Below are 15430 nucleotides of genomic sequence, written 5' to 3' on the forward strand. Positions count from 1 at the left end.
AGAATTTTATAAGATAAATGGCACGTAACAATTTTTATAATAGTTAAGAGCCCTCAATATTTTCATAGAGTTACAGAGAAATTTTCAACTCTTCACAAAAAAATTTCCAACTCTTCACAGAAAAATTTCTTTTTTCACAAAGAAATTTATTTGTGACAATATTATTGAAAGACTTTAACTAATAAGAAAAAATATATTAGAAAGTTAGAAATGGATGTTTCACTCATTTTCTCAATAAAAAGATACTTATGGCAATACACTAGGGGTGGGCATCAGCCCGTTGGCTTGTCCTGCCTTTCCTTGTCCTATTTATTTAAGGTTTGGAAAGATTGTTTTAGCCCATAGGATTAGGCTGAGTCAACATTTTCAACTCGATATATTAATAAGCTGAGTTTGAAATTTATATTTTGAACCCAAACCAACCCAACACGGCCAACCCGACCCAATTCGAATCCATATAAAATAAATAAATAAATTATAACATATTAAAATATATATTTTTATTGGGATCTAAATTTTATCTTTATTGATTTTATTGAAATCCATATTTGTGGTGATATTTGATTGAATTTATTTGAGAAACTCTTCAATTTATATACAAAATCTTTCAATTTATAAAGATTTCAGTATATTTATTTAATAAATATAATGTGTGATTGAATAATTATAAAATATTTTATTTTTTTTTTAAATATAACTTGATGAGTGAATTTGAAATTTTTAATTATTTTTAGATTGAACTTAGACAGATATAAGTTGAGCTTGAACAAATACAAAGTTTTTTTTTTTTTTTCTTTTGAATCAGAAATGAAGAAGAAGAAGAAGAAGAAGGGAAGGTAGAAGGGAGAACTGGACAGAAGGGGGCATAAATCAGGGGCGGAGGCGTGGCGGAGGCGAGACGGAAGCTGAGCTGTTGCGACAATCGGCGATCGGCCGACGATCGGCCAAGCTGCTGCAACGGTTTATCTCCCTCTCTCTCTCTCTTTCCATTTTCGGGGGATTCGAAGGGAGCTCATGAGCTCCCAAGCTTTATCCCTATATAATGCCAGCTCGGCCCAACAAATGCCCATCCCACTATACCTTCAATATACAAAAATTGAGAGAAGGAAAGGGTAGGGTTGTTAGTCAAGGTATACGCAAGCACATTAAATTTAAAATTTAAAAAAGAAAAGAAGGATGAAGCAGGTTTTAATTTATTTTAATGAGGAAGATGCCTTATGATTTTGGGCCATTTTAAGAATTGGCTTATTTAAATCGCATTATCTATTTATTTTTTGGCATAATTTTTTAAAATATGTCAATGAATAAATAAATAAATGAATAAGTTAACTTTTTTTTTCCCTCTCAAAACAGGCCTTTATAATAAATAATTGGATAAATTACAATGACCTCCCCTGAGATTTCTAACAAATAAAGAGACTTTTCTTATAATTTTAATAATTATAGTAATCTTTCTTACTTTACCTGACATTCGCCAGATTCTCCCATTCCGTCAAATTAGAGCAAAGGGTACTATTTGCATAGAATAAATAGGGAGCTTCTATTTACACACACACAACACACTTTCTACACATCTCCCCTCTCTACACTTCCCACACACCTCCTTCATTAAGTGTGTGTGGAGAGGGGATTTAGTATGTGTAAAAAGAAGCTCCCGAATAAATAACCTTATTACCCTTCCTTTTAAGCACAAAAAGACGATGCTACCCTTGCTCTTATTCTTTTGTTGACCCACAAAATGACATTTTTTGAATTTATTTTTTTTAAATATTAAAAAATGTTTTAAAAAAAAATATTTTTTATTTTAAATATATAATTTTTATTTAAATATTTTATTTTATTTTGGTAAACATTTTGATTTTTTTTAATTTTAATATTTTAAATTCAAAACACAACTCTATACTCAAGTTATAACTAAACACATAACTCAAAACTCAATTCAAAAATTATTTTTAAACTTTATAACCAAACACATGACTCGAAATTCTATACTACTTTCAAAACTCTACACTCAAATCGTAACCAAACAAATAACAAAAAGTTAAAATATTTAAAAATATATTTATAAAATAAAATAAAATATTTAAAATAAAAAAATAAAATTTTTTAATTAAAAAAATATATTTAAAATATTTAAAAAATAAAGCACATAAATGTATGAAATATAGTGCACATTAAAATAAATATTTAAAATGTAAAATATTTACCCTAAAAAAATAAATTCAAAGAATTTCAAAATACAATTTAAAACTCTTTGGAAACTTATAATCAAACAAATTTTTTCTTTTCAAAACTCACAATTGAAAATACGACTCCACACTCAAATCATGATTCTAAAAATAATTTTTAAAAATAAAATAAAAAAATATTTTTTAAAATTTTTTCTTTTAAAATAGAGTTTTGAAAAAAAGTTTGATTTTGAGTTTTGAATTGAGTTTTGAGTTATGTGTTTGGTTATGAATTTTGAAAAAAATAATTTTTTGATTGAGTTTTGAGTTGGATATAAGTTTTGAAAATTTTGATATTATTTTAAAAGAATTTTTTTTTCCAAGACTCTATTTTAAAAGAAAAAAATTTTAATTTTTTTATTTTATTTTTTAAAATTATTTTTAGAATCATGATTTGAGTGTGGAGTCGTATTTTGAGTTATGAGTATTGAAAAGAAAAAATTTATTTGGTTATAAGTTTTAAGTTATATTTTGAAATTTTTTAGGGTATTTTTTAAAATATTTTAAATATTTATTTATTTATTTTAGTGTGCACTATATTTCATATATTTATGTGTTGTATTTTTTAAAAATATTTTTAAAATATTAAAAAAATTATTTTAAATACATAATTTTTATTTTAAATATTTTATTTTATTTTATAAATATATTTTGAAATATTTTAATTTTTTTGTTATGTGTTTGACTACGATTTGTCTGTAGAGTTTTGAAAATAATATAGAATTTCGAGTTATGTGTTTGGTTATGAGATTTGAAAATAATTTTTGAATTGAATTTTGAGTTACGTGTTTGGTTAATTTTGAGTTATAATTTAAGTGTGGAGTTGTATTTTGAGTTTAAAATATTAAAATTAAAATATTTGCAAAATAAAATAAAATATTTAAAATAATTTTTAAAAATATTTAAATAAAAGTTATATATTTAAAATAAAAAAAGAAATCCAAAAACACTGTTCCTTCCTATAGTAAGGTCATTTTCTTCCAAACTCGTCTTCCAATTCAAAAACATTTTTTATTATTTTAAAAAGAATGACAATAAGGTCATTTACTATAAGAAAGTAACACTATATGTTTTAATTTGACAAAATAAAAAAAATAAAAAAATATCGGTAAGAGAAATTACTATAATTAAAATTATAAATGAAATTTTTACATTTGTCAGAAACGACATGAGAAAAAGTGCTGGGAAACCACTCCTCCAACTCAGCAAAACATTAAAATACCAAGGTCAAATTCGTCATTTCACAACAAACCAACCCACAAATTCCCGGACTAAAAAGTCACTCCGCCCAAACACCAAGGTCATTGTCGTCCTTTCACAATCACACTGAAATGAATACAATGATCCCCTTCGCACACACTCTCTCTCCTCTCTCTCTCTCTCTCTCTCAAAAATGGAGGAATGGCTTGTAGAGTTGGCAATGTCCTCTTCGATTACCTCGATCTCTATATCATAATCTATCTTAAACCCAGTACACATATACATATATATAATGTATCTATAACTCTACTCAGCTTTCTCTCTCTATATCGCTCTCGGCAGTTAAGCTGCTCCCATCCCTTCACCTACTCGTTTTCTCTCTCTACAAGCACCCATTTTCTCTCTCTTCATTTCATTCGCACTCATAATGTCTCTGTTCGTTCATTCATGTTAATTTATTAAGTGGGTCTTTGTTGTTTGTACCCCTCTCTCTCTATCTTCTTCAAATCTAGAGAGAGTGTGTGTGTGTGAGAGAGAGAGAGAGAATGCCTCTGGTCCGGGTTCAGGTGAAGAACCAGTACGGCTTGGGACAGCCCGAGCTGTACAGAGAAGCAAATGGTGAAGATCCGAAAGCCGTGCTCGATGGTGTTGCAGTTGCTGGACTTGTTGGGATCTTGCGTCAATTGGGCGATCTTGCCGAGTAATTTTTAAAATTTTCTTCACTCTCTCTCTCTCTCTACCCCCCCTCCCCCTAATTTGGGCATAGTGTGTTATGGCCTTTTAATGCTTCAATTTGTTTATATATTTTTGTCATTTGTGATTTTGGGTTTTTGGTTTTGTTCATTGATTGCAAAAAACAAGGTCAGAGAGAAGCAACTGATTGGGGGATATGAGCAATTAGTATATGCATGTATGCATATATGAAATTTTTGTAGTTTAATGAAATAGTTTGTCACTTGTGTGTAGTGGGTTAGACCATCTCTAGCCTTTCTTCAAAATTTTACTCAAATTTGAGTAAAAATTTGTGTTAAAACTTTTTTTTGATATGAAACAATCCAATGGACATACTCAGATTTAAGTATATAAATCAGTAAAATCTGTAGTAATGGCAGACTTGTAAATTTGAAAGGTGCAAAATTATCTTGAAAAGTCTCCTTTTATTTGGGTAAAACTCGAAGGAGTGGAGAGATTTTTGAGTTATTTTTTTACCCAAATCTAAATTTGATATAGGTTTGAGTTAAGGATTGGAGATGCCTATGAAACATGAATTCATTCCTAATTAAGGAAAAGCTCAGAAATTAAGAAGTTTAGTTTGAATGATTTCATTTCCCAGTTAATATGGTAGTGAAATACAAAATAGAAGCTTCAATCAGACCTCTGGTACAATTTGAAATGTCTTTTATGGGTTATGGACACTAGTCAGTGTCTTGGCATCTTGGTCTCTGATACAATTTGAAAGGTCTTTTGTGGGTTATGGACACTAGTTAGTGTCTTGGCATCTTGGTGAAGAGTATGTGGGTTCATCCAAGTAATAATTGATTTATTGGAGTAAAATGGAAAAATTATGTCAGGCCAAATTTGGGTGGGGAAGACAATAACTGTGTTACTGGAAGTACTAGAAATTAGAATGCTCTTAGTTTTTTATATCCTCACTTGCCAGCTTAACGAGTGGCTTATATGTATTAGCTAATATTGTCTAGTTTGAAACAGTAGCGGTGGCCATGGTGGTATTGGATTACTAGTCGAGGGATGATGATAATGGGATTTCAATAAGAAGCGAAAACACGTAGATGAATATTAAACAAAGTTCCATTCATACTTTGATTTGAACTGTCATGGGAAAAAAACAATGTTTTCTGTTTTCTAAAAACCAGAGACAGAAAATATGTAACACAGCCTAACAACCCCTTATTTTCATGAGTTTGAGCTGAAGTCCAACTATGACATATGGACCCATTTCTTTTGAGGATTCGAGAGGTTTGGGGATTAGAAAAATGTGAGGCCCACATTTTGGTGCCATTGGATTAGATGTCATCTTCCATCCAACATCTAGGTCCCTTTTATCCCATGCTATATTGGGCCTGTTTGTTACAGGCTACAACTTAAATGGGCTGCTTATGGCTTTTTTTATTTTGAGATTTTGTATGAGACTGTTTTTGTAGCTTATGTTTACAGCTTCCACGGCAAAAGTGGCTTAAATAAATTGAAAAAAAAATCAGGTTATCATGAAGCTAGGGGAAGGGTGAGTTCAAATTCAGTTCATAGGTTGTCAAATTTTAGCTTTGATAAGCTGGAGCAAACAGGCTCATCCAACCCTAATCAAACATGGTACAAGTACTCCAAACATATATATAATCCCATCCAATAACCTAGGTATTACTTATCCCGATATCCCACAAAAGACATATTTGGAAATCAAAGATAGTCCATATTGCTTGCTAGTTAGTCTTGTTTGTTGAAGATTTTCACTTATGGTGCCAGAGTGAGTATTGAATCTAAAAGGTTCCATTGATCAATATGGTAATTGTTTGGCTCTATCTCCTTTGATTTTCTTCTTTTTAATTTTTTTCAATTTCAGCTTCTACCCATTGCGGCCCAAAATTGCATGTAAGCTATTTTTGGAAGAACAACTTTTTCTTGATAAGCAAAAAATCCTGATCTATTTTAGCAAAATTCATAAAAACCATTGCACATCCCTTGGATCATCACAGACAAAGCCATAAGCAATCCTTAGCTATCCAGGACTACTAAAAGCTTGCAAGTGTTAACTCACATCATGGTGCTGACAGCGGGCAAAAGATTGTGATATGTTAGTGGCAACGGTGGTGGTTTGATGTAGCGTGCTACCATAGGGGCAGGGGGTGGTGGTAGTGGTGGCCGCATGTTGTGGTAGTAGTGGCCGCATGTTGTTGGAGTTGATTTTGGCAGAAAAGTGGGAATTGTGATGGTGGTACCTATGTCATGTTGTACAAAGTGGTAATAAAGGAGTTTCAATGGTTGCTTCTAATTGTATGCAGTTTGTAGTGCTGGTAGCTGTGACATGATGTGCATTGCATGGTGGTGGCACGCTGTTAAAAATGGAGTAATAGAGGCCTATTTGTTGTGTGGAAGAGCATGGTTGGTGAAGATGGAGAGCAAAAGAGACAAGAGAGGAGGAAAAGGATGATGAACACTACTTTATGCAAATTGGGAGAGACAAACTTTTTCCTCATTACTTTAGGAAGTAGTTATGAACAAGTTAAGAATGCACGTGTGGCCTAGGCACATAGTGTAGTGGCCAACATGATGGGGACACATTTTCAAGAAACTTATTTTCCCAAAAGAGACTTCTTCTGCAGCTTTTTTCTTTTTTCTCTAGTTGGCATCTAACCTTGCCAAACTACAATGGCCTCATTATGTGTGTGATGTATTTAAATGGCATCAGCTTTTATCTAGATTTTCACCTGTGTCTCTCCCATTAGAGGTTATCATAGCATGGTGTGGCATGTCTGTTTATGCTGCACACTTTGTAGTAAGCAAGTACTCAAATGCCACGAGCTACAATCTTGAATTGATACATTCTGGCAATTTTTTTGAAGCCAGCTCGTGGAGAATCGTGGTTGAGTAATAACTGCGAATAAGGCAATGACTTGATACAATCTGGCATGTAAATTGTAATGAACCAATTACGCACAGTGAGAAATTGCGTCATTTTTAGTACAATGACTTTGTTTGTTTCAAATCTTTGTAATAACTTTCACTCATCAAGTTTTTTTCTGTTTCTTTTATTTTATTATATTTATTATTTCTTTTTTAACACCTTACAATATTTTACTGAGGTGACATCTTCTACATGTGGTAGATTTGCTGCAGAGGTCTTCCATGGCTTACAGGAGCAAGTGATGAGTACATGTTCTAGAAGCCATAAATTGATGGTTCGTGTACAACGCATTGAAGCTGCAGTTCCTCCACTTGAGAAAGTCATACTGGCCCAGAAGAGCCACCTCCATTTTGCTTACACAGCTGGTATGCCTCATGCATCTGTGATTCGATCTTTCCAGTACTTATTTCTGTTTATAGATAGATATTTTGTGTCTAAATCATGTGTAAGCTTGTTTGTGGAAGACAATAGAGTTTCTCTACTCATGACTGAGGATTAGGTAGCTCTTCTTGTTCTTATTCGATGAAATGATGACCAAACAAACTCTAGCTGAGCTGAGCTGAGCTAGAGTTCTTGCAAGATTTGAATTTGAGATCAAAAGCAATACAGAGCCTGCTAGAGAGGGGGGTTATTTATAAGCAATGGTTTCATTCCCCTTCACCACCCACCGTTCTCTGAGCTTTTCTAATTTATAGCCATGTATGTTAAACATGTGCACATATGGCCACTTAATCATGATTATCTTTTCTTCCTTAACCATCCTGTGATAAGCATCTCCATTGAGCTCTATAAATGCCTGTTAGCCATTAACACAGTTGGCAAACTATTTTTTTGGGGTTCTCGTGGGTGTGTTAACTCTGTTGTTAATTATGTCAGTAGCTAAAATGGTTGCAAACTCTGGAGAGAGAGAGAGAGAGAATAAATAAATAAGTATTTTGACCATAGAAAATAAAAAGGAGATGAAGATGTTGACTTGGATTGTAGTTGATTTAAACTTATTTGAGGATATCTAAACAAAACGAAAGCTTCAAGTCATCCATTGGAACAAATATCCGTTGTATGGTAAATCAGTGACCTAAAGTTACTTTTGGAGCTGTTTTTGTTACTTTTATTTCATTTATTTTAAATTTTAAAATAATATAACTTTTGATCTAAATGTCGGTTTATAATAAAATTAATATTTTTAGAATCTTCTCATTAAGATCTATCAAACAAGATCCATATTGACTATGAAATTCTTAAAAATAAATTTAAAAAAAAAATATCGTCAAAATTGACATAAACAGTAACATGTTACTCTGTTTGATAGTAACATGTTGGTTCACAGTAACATTTTACGGTTACAAAAAACAGAATATATAGATGAACCAACTAAAAATACACATACACAACATTTTTAAATTTGTGTAAAATAAAATAAAAGTATTCCTTATTAAAAGAGTTCTATGATATATAATATATATATATGTGCATGGGCAGTATTGTCCAAGAAAAAAAAAGAAATTTTATTCTGTCCTTACTCAATTATGCCCCTGCTCCTTGGGGGATTATGAAGCAAAATAAATTGAGATGTCCTTTTCACCAAACAAGGGTTCAATGGAGGGGTTTTGGCTAAATTTCGTCTTTTTTTTCTTTTCAATAACCACATTTGGTCCATACAAGGTGATCATTTGGATGATACATTTTGTTTTCATGATTTAAGTTTGTTTGTTTGGTTATATAAACTGGTTCAACTTTTAAATCTAATGCTTGCTTACAGATTTAATTATGGTTGACTTGATTTTGTAGGTACCCATTTGTCCTCAGTGTGAAGTTTCCTTTGTACTACATTAATTTTTTTTCCCAGTATTCAAGTCCTTCATGGATAGCAGCTGTTTTGCAGGTTCTGTATGGCATGCTCGTCTTGAAAATGGACAAAATCAATTTAATGGTGACTTGCCACAGTTTATTATGGATTCCTATGAAGAATGTCGTGATCCTCCACGCTTGAACATGCTTGACAAGTATGGTTCAGTTTTGAAGTTCTATTCCTGATACTAGTTAACTATTAGATGCTTAAACCTTCAGCTTTGTCTTTCAGATTTGACACTGGCGGCTCAGGATCTTGTTTAAAGAGATACACAGATCCAACCTTCTTTAGGAGAGCATCAGCTAGCTCTGGTGAAGCAAGTGTTGAGAAAATCTCAAAAGATAGGAAGGCTCGTCGAAGCAAGGTATGTCTTGTAATGTTGAAACTCAACCATTAAATTTAACCATCATGAGAAATTTCCATCCATACAAGCTAGTTAAGAGATATCATTGGTTATTAGTTCACTCTGAAAATTCATGAAAATGACTACTTTAAAGCTCTGTAGATAATAATTATTTTGGACAAATTTTCCTGGTAGATTTGCTCTTTGGACATGCTGTTACAGTTAAAAACAAAAATCATGAAATTAATTATTTTTTGTAATGATTTCTTTCGACTATGGTTATTATACTATGTTTTGTAAAATTATTACTTCTATGGTTTTGATAGAACCATGTTCTAATGTGAGGATGTAAAAAATGAGCAGAAAAAAAGAACATGGCAGAGGAATGAAGCGTCTCGTGGTGCATCCATATCCAACCGCAGCGACAGGTATTTTATTACTTGCATTTGTGTCCACATTGGCGTAGAAAATGGTTGGTCTAGCATCTGATGAAAGTAAGATTTTTGTTTATCTGACCATGCAGGAGTCAATTAACTTCTCTAAAAGTTGATGGGCATATTTCTCCTTCTCAGTCTGTCTCCACAACTGATGTTGCATTGAAATCTGACCTAGGAGGCCAATCAAATTCTTCTGATTCAAGAACTGAGACAGGCTATATAGAATGTGTTTTCCATCCGACTTACTCCATGGAACCTGAAGAACATGAGCCTAAAGAATCATCCTTATCTTGTTTAAGGATACACCATAATGAAACCGTTGATTCAGCTAGTGTTGATGAACATAGTGGAGTTGTAGATGATGACTTTGCACATAGTTTATCAGAGGACCAAACTGGCCCAATTTCATCTTTTGTTACTTGGGATGAAAAGACAGAAATAGTCGAGACTACGGGTCACCAGTATGATCATGATGAGTCTACAGAGATGCTGACAACGAACTTTAACCAAGATCTTCAAGAGGAGGAGGCTGCTAACTTCAGAAGTATTGATCAAATGGATTTTCAGTTTGACAATGAAGATACACCAACACCAATCTCTGGTCGGAACCAGCTTGATGATATTGAAAGCGAAATAGACAATTATGTGGACGCACTTAACACTATTGAATCAGAATCCGAAACTGATTTAGATTGCCAAACGAAACGAGAAGTGAAGAAATCTTCCAATCTTAATGAAGAAGGAACACAAGAAGATGGCGTGCATGGGCTTGCAGCTGATCATTCAGACCTTCAACCACCAAACTTGGAATCTCACACTGCAGATTTCAGTAACACAAACAATGTAACGTCCTCTGATAAACCCAACTCCATCTCCTCACGGTTTTATGCCAACAAAGAATCACATCAAATGGTGGGAGAATCATCTGATATCAGCAATTCTCTGGGTATAAACTTCTGTGAAAATGATGACGTTCTTAATGGCTCAAATGTAGAATCTGGCATCCGCAATTTACCGTACTCTGGCTCCTCAGAACCCAATCCAAACGCTCCAATAAGTGAGAATATCGTAAGCACTTCTTGCGAATCACAGAAGTCTCCCACTGAACCTCTTTGTGTTCAGTCAGTTAAGTTCTGGACAAATGGAAGCCTGCTAGGACTTGAGCCATCAAAGCCTCCAGTTTTCAGTGTAGCCGTAAGTCAGGACTCTGTGACCAGAAGTAAAGATGAAGTAGTCAGTGCTTCAAGCCAAAGTAATATTGTTAATGGTGAAGGAGATGCAGGAAATCCGGATAAGTTGGTTCAGAGCTCTAAAAGCATTGAACATGTTTCTTCCAAATGCTCCACATCATGCCACAATGATAAGGATGGGATCTCTGATAAAAAATCATGGAGATTTTCACCAACTGACATAGATGCCAAACATGAAAAGTATGTTGATTCTCAACCAATTGATAGATTTAATGATAATTGTGAGTGTAATTTGAGTGAAGCCAGTGCAGCAGCACCTGAGACTGAGCAGACAGTCACTCCAGATGGCAAAAATGCATCTCAGATGTTTGGACTTGACAATAGATTTCTTGTAAATAGTTTTCAAAGAAAAGTATCACTTGCCCATGATGAGAAATCTGAAACTCCTAGCACCGGGAAAACTGGTGTTTCTGAACAGAAGAGCAGGAAACCAAGTGTTCCATATCAAACATCTGAGAGAACTTTCAAGGGGTATTTTGGAAGTGAGTCTCCTATATTTTCACCCTCTTCTTCACCACCACTTCAACATATGAAGATATCATTCCAGCCTATAAATGGTTTCGAGACTTCAAAACTAAAACTGAAATTTCCTGATGGGAGTTTTCGACAAGACAGCGGTAGACATGACAGCAGTAGAGATATGTTACCTTCATTTCAATTGATCCCAGAGCCTGCTACTCCACTGCGTGACATTGGTTTGGACTCTGATGATGACACATTTTGTAGATCATCTCCATATATGTCAGATGATTGTCTTAGCCATCACTCCGATTCAAATTCAAATCAGTGGGAATCTGATGATAATTCCCCTAGCAAGGACACCGAGCTATATGATGCTTTCCGCAGAATTTCATCCACAGAATCTGTTTCAGACTCTATGGAGCTTGAGAGAACCAGACATGGAAGTTTTCATGTTGATTATGGAATTCAGAGTCCATATGTTGGAAGTTGTCTTGAACCCTGTCAGTCTGGTCAGTCACTTGATCTTCCAAGTTTGAGCAATCTGAACCCTTTATTTGAGCAAGAGATGAAAAATGGTTCTGATGCAAACGATTTGTCTGAGTCACACCTTCCTAAGGAGCCTACACCACTACCTCCACCTCTCCCACCATTGCAATGGCGGGTTATGAATTCCCATTCAGATTTGACCATTGGCAAACGAGAATCTGTGCCTGAAGCCCTTAATCATGCATTTGATATGAAGATTTTGGGATCTACCATCTCTCCAAAATCAGTATCAAGCCCGGTTAAGCAACAAGAAGATACTGATGAGGCCATTGCATTCACGGGAAAGAGCAAGGTAAACATGTCATTTTACCTGCATACTTTCTGTTCATTTAGGCTGTCAAGATTTGAGTAGGGATTTGTAAAAGTAAAGGAAAAGCGGAAGAAAAAGAGATAAAAATTTAGCTTATTTCTTTCACCTCTTCCTTCCTTTTTCCTTTCCCTCCACAAATCACCTCTCTAATCCTTCAACCAAACACAGCCTTAATAAATTATAGCAAGAAGTGGGTACTGCCTTTGTATTATCAACATCAGTTAAATGGATAAATAACTGAATATTGTATTCTATGCATCCAGCAGCCAGAGTGGCAGAAACCAAAAGGGCAGAACGAAGTGAGCCATGCTACAAATGGCAGGGGCATTGATGAAAAGGATGATTTTTTGCATCAGATTAGAGCAAAAGTGAGTGTCCATTATTTATTTAAATTCATAGCTTTCGTAATCTAAGTGAATTTGATGTCACTTTGATGGTGTGTTGGATTGGTATGGAGAAAGGACAATCTGTGCTATGTATTGGTGATAATGACAATGACAACCACAATAATAATAAATTAGATCAATCAGGCAACTGTTTAAATTTTCCAATTTTGGAATTAATGGAATTGAAAATGCAAGGATGGCACATGCTAAGCTAGCTTATTTTCTAGTGTATTTAATTAGTCGTCTAGTCACCAAAAGCAATGATGCGAGCAGTGGCTTACCCCATAATAGTGTTATGTTCAGTCACTGCGCTTACGTTATATCAGAAAGGTGTTGCAATACAATATAGAGAGATGTGACACTTCAACTATAAATACATAGTATTAGGGCAACAAGACAGAATTGTAAAAATACCAAAAATACCCTTACTTGGATGGTTAGTATTCAGTATTTATCAAGATGGACTTGTGTGTACGAGTCTTTTGAGTTCTCAGTTGCTAAAACTTTGAAATTAGCACTCTGCAAGAGAATGAAGTTTGATATTTTGTAGCTCACTTGCCATATCTGTTGTATTATTCCAGTCATTCAGCCTGAGGCCTACCGTGACAGAAAAGCCAACCGTTACACCTGGTCCCACTTCCAATATCAAAGTCACAGCAATTTTGCGTAAGGCAAATGCAATTCGCCAGGTTCTCCGCATTTTCTCTTGAGCTTTTCTTTCTTTTCTTTTTTTCCTCTCCGTTTTCTTGTTACTTTGCAATTGCTTATCATCTCTTAAATTTTTGTTTAAATACTTATCAGGCTGTTGGGAGCGATGATGGTGAAGATTGGAGTGACACCTGATTTCCCTTGAACGCTATCTTGTCACACCATGCGAATGCGATTCCATTTTCTTGTAATCCTTAATTTTCTAAAGTTTGGGGAGGGGCCTGTTATGTATATGTGAATAATCTCAGTTCCTCTCTGTGATTAATTTCTAGGGCTTTTTTTTGTTCTTGTAACTTGATGAGTTTATTTGCTTCTATGCCATTTATGTTGTATACATTGTATTAATGTATGAGCTCCACCCCCATGTATTCAATTAGAGGCAGTTATTTATACATAATGCCTGAGAAGTGAAGTAGTAATGGTTAAACTTTTCTGAGTTCAATGTTCTTTTTCCTATTTTTTAAATTCAATGGTTTCTCTTTCCACTGATAATAAATCTTTTTTCCCTAGAAAACACTCTCAGATCCTTATGCATATTGATAATGCATAGAATTGTTCAAACCACATATTCAACTCATGCTAGAATTAAACCATTATAGATGTTGAAGCTGTTTTTAAAAGGGAGAATTTTAATAATAAACTTTTCAACACTAAAAGTTAATTTTATAATTTTTTTCCTGCATCTTAAATTATCTATTTAAACTTTCGTTATTTCCCTTTTTAAAAGTAGGTTGTACCTTCTGCTAGAATAATAGCAGCATATCACTCAAGACTAATATATATATATATATATACATATAATTATGTATCATGTGATCACTTTTCTTTGATTTTTTTCTTGGCCTAATGGTTAGGCTGCTCGATTTTGACACGTGCATACACTTAACCGAGATCAGTAAAATGTGAAAAACAAAAGGAACTAAAGTATAAGAAAGATAAATTTTATGTACACATAAAGAGCATAACATTTATGTGAATCATTTCAAATTAGGCGTCCGTGTATAACTATTGCAATTTTTACTACGATAAAAAAAAATTACAAGAGATAATTACCTCCCTCAACTATGAATACATGCATATAAATAAAAAATAAAAATAATATAATAGCTCCCAAATGAGATAATAGTAGAAATATCTTTACTCTAAAATTTAGATCAAGGTCTGGCCCTTCGAACCCCTCCTTTGGACAAGGGTCTCTCATGCATAATTGGATCCACGGTCGAGTCATTAATGTTCAATACTTATAAGGATTTACACTATCCCAACACATCATGATTTTGAAATACAAAAATAATTTCTTTGCATGTAAGAATAAAATCATGGGCGTTAATTCTTCTCAGACCTTGCAGTGATGGGAGAAGGTTGCTTCTTCTACTTTTTTTTTTGTTTTTTTTTTGGGTGTGTGTGGACATCATCCATGTTGTTACCCATGTCACCCTTTTCTACAATCTAAACATGGAAATGCTAGCTTACTAAAGTTGTTAAGACTTTTGTTTAAAGTAACTTTTAATCAAATTCTTCTATTCAATGTGAATCCAAATAGTTGTCAATTTAATTAAGTAGACCAACTGGACTTGGAGGAAAAACGAAAAAAACTAGGCTTGTTTGGTAAGTTTGAAATGTTTCTTTCAATCTTTATTTTCATTTGCATCATTATCAATGCAAATGGAACTTAAGAAATTAATAAGACAATTCTCAAGAATCTTTCAAGATTGTTGGCCTTTAATAATATATTGGTAGATTATTATTATTTTGATTATTGTATTATGTGCCATTTGCTAAGGGCATAGAAATTTATTACATCATTTGTTTCTAAGCAAGAATAAAGGGAAAAAATAATTATTTTATTAATGAAGAAACTTTATATTGAGTTGACCAGCTGGTTCTAGCTTTGTTTTTCTAGTCTAGTTTTATATATATATATATATATGCACAATAGTTTATTCTGAGTAAAAAAATATTAGATAGTCTTGGAGTAACGGATGACATTATTTACGTAACATTAATAATAAATGAGGAAGCGTAAAGTATATTAATTGAGTTATCTCTTATTACTCAGTATTGTCTCACT

The 15430-nt window shown here is 33.4% G+C and overlaps 1 protein-coding gene across 4 annotated transcripts; it reads left to right on the forward strand.

Moving 5' to 3' along the window:
* Positions 1 to 3534: 3534 nt before the first annotated feature.
* On the forward strand, positions 3535 to 13801 carry WAVE2 (SCAR family protein). Of its 4 annotated transcripts, none has more exons than XM_028208245.2 (9): positions 3535 to 4128; positions 7270 to 7433; positions 8951 to 9071; positions 9149 to 9281; positions 9624 to 9688; positions 9784 to 12247; positions 12529 to 12633; positions 13233 to 13340; positions 13453 to 13801. In XM_028208245.2, the coding sequence occupies exons 1-9, from the start codon at positions 3974 to 3976 to the stop codon at positions 13492 to 13494; spliced, it is 3357 nt and encodes a 1118-aa protein (XP_028064046.2). In that variant the 5' UTR covers positions 3535 to 3973; the 3' UTR covers positions 13495 to 13801. The 4 variants fall into 4 exon arrangements, with proteins under 4 accessions (XP_028064046.2, XP_028064047.2, XP_082742688.1 ...); XM_028208246.2 differs by having other exon boundaries at positions 12532 to 12633; XM_082886562.1 differs by having other exon boundaries at positions 3597 to 4128; positions 8940 to 9071.
* Positions 13802 to 15430: the final 1629 nt, after the last annotated feature.

This window comes from Camellia sinensis, chromosome 9, assembly GCF_055761805.1.
Source record: "Camellia sinensis isolate YWXY chromosome 9, ASM5576180v1, whole genome shotgun sequence".
NCBI classification, from domain to species: domain Eukaryota; kingdom Viridiplantae; phylum Streptophyta; class Magnoliopsida; order Ericales; family Theaceae; genus Camellia; species Camellia sinensis.

Coding starts and splice junctions, on each gene's coding strand:
- WAVE2 (XM_028208245.2), top strand. CDS start 3,974: ATGCCTCTGGTCCGGGTTCAGGTGAAGAACCAGTACGGCTTGGGACAG. Junction 12,248..12,528: donor CATTCACGGGAAAGAGCAAG/GTAAACATGTCA, acceptor CTATGCATCCAG/CAGCCAGAGTGGCAGAAACC. Junction 13,341..13,452: donor AGGCAAATGCAATTCGCCAG/GTTCTCCGCATT, acceptor AATACTTATCAG/GCTGTTGGGAGCGATGATGG.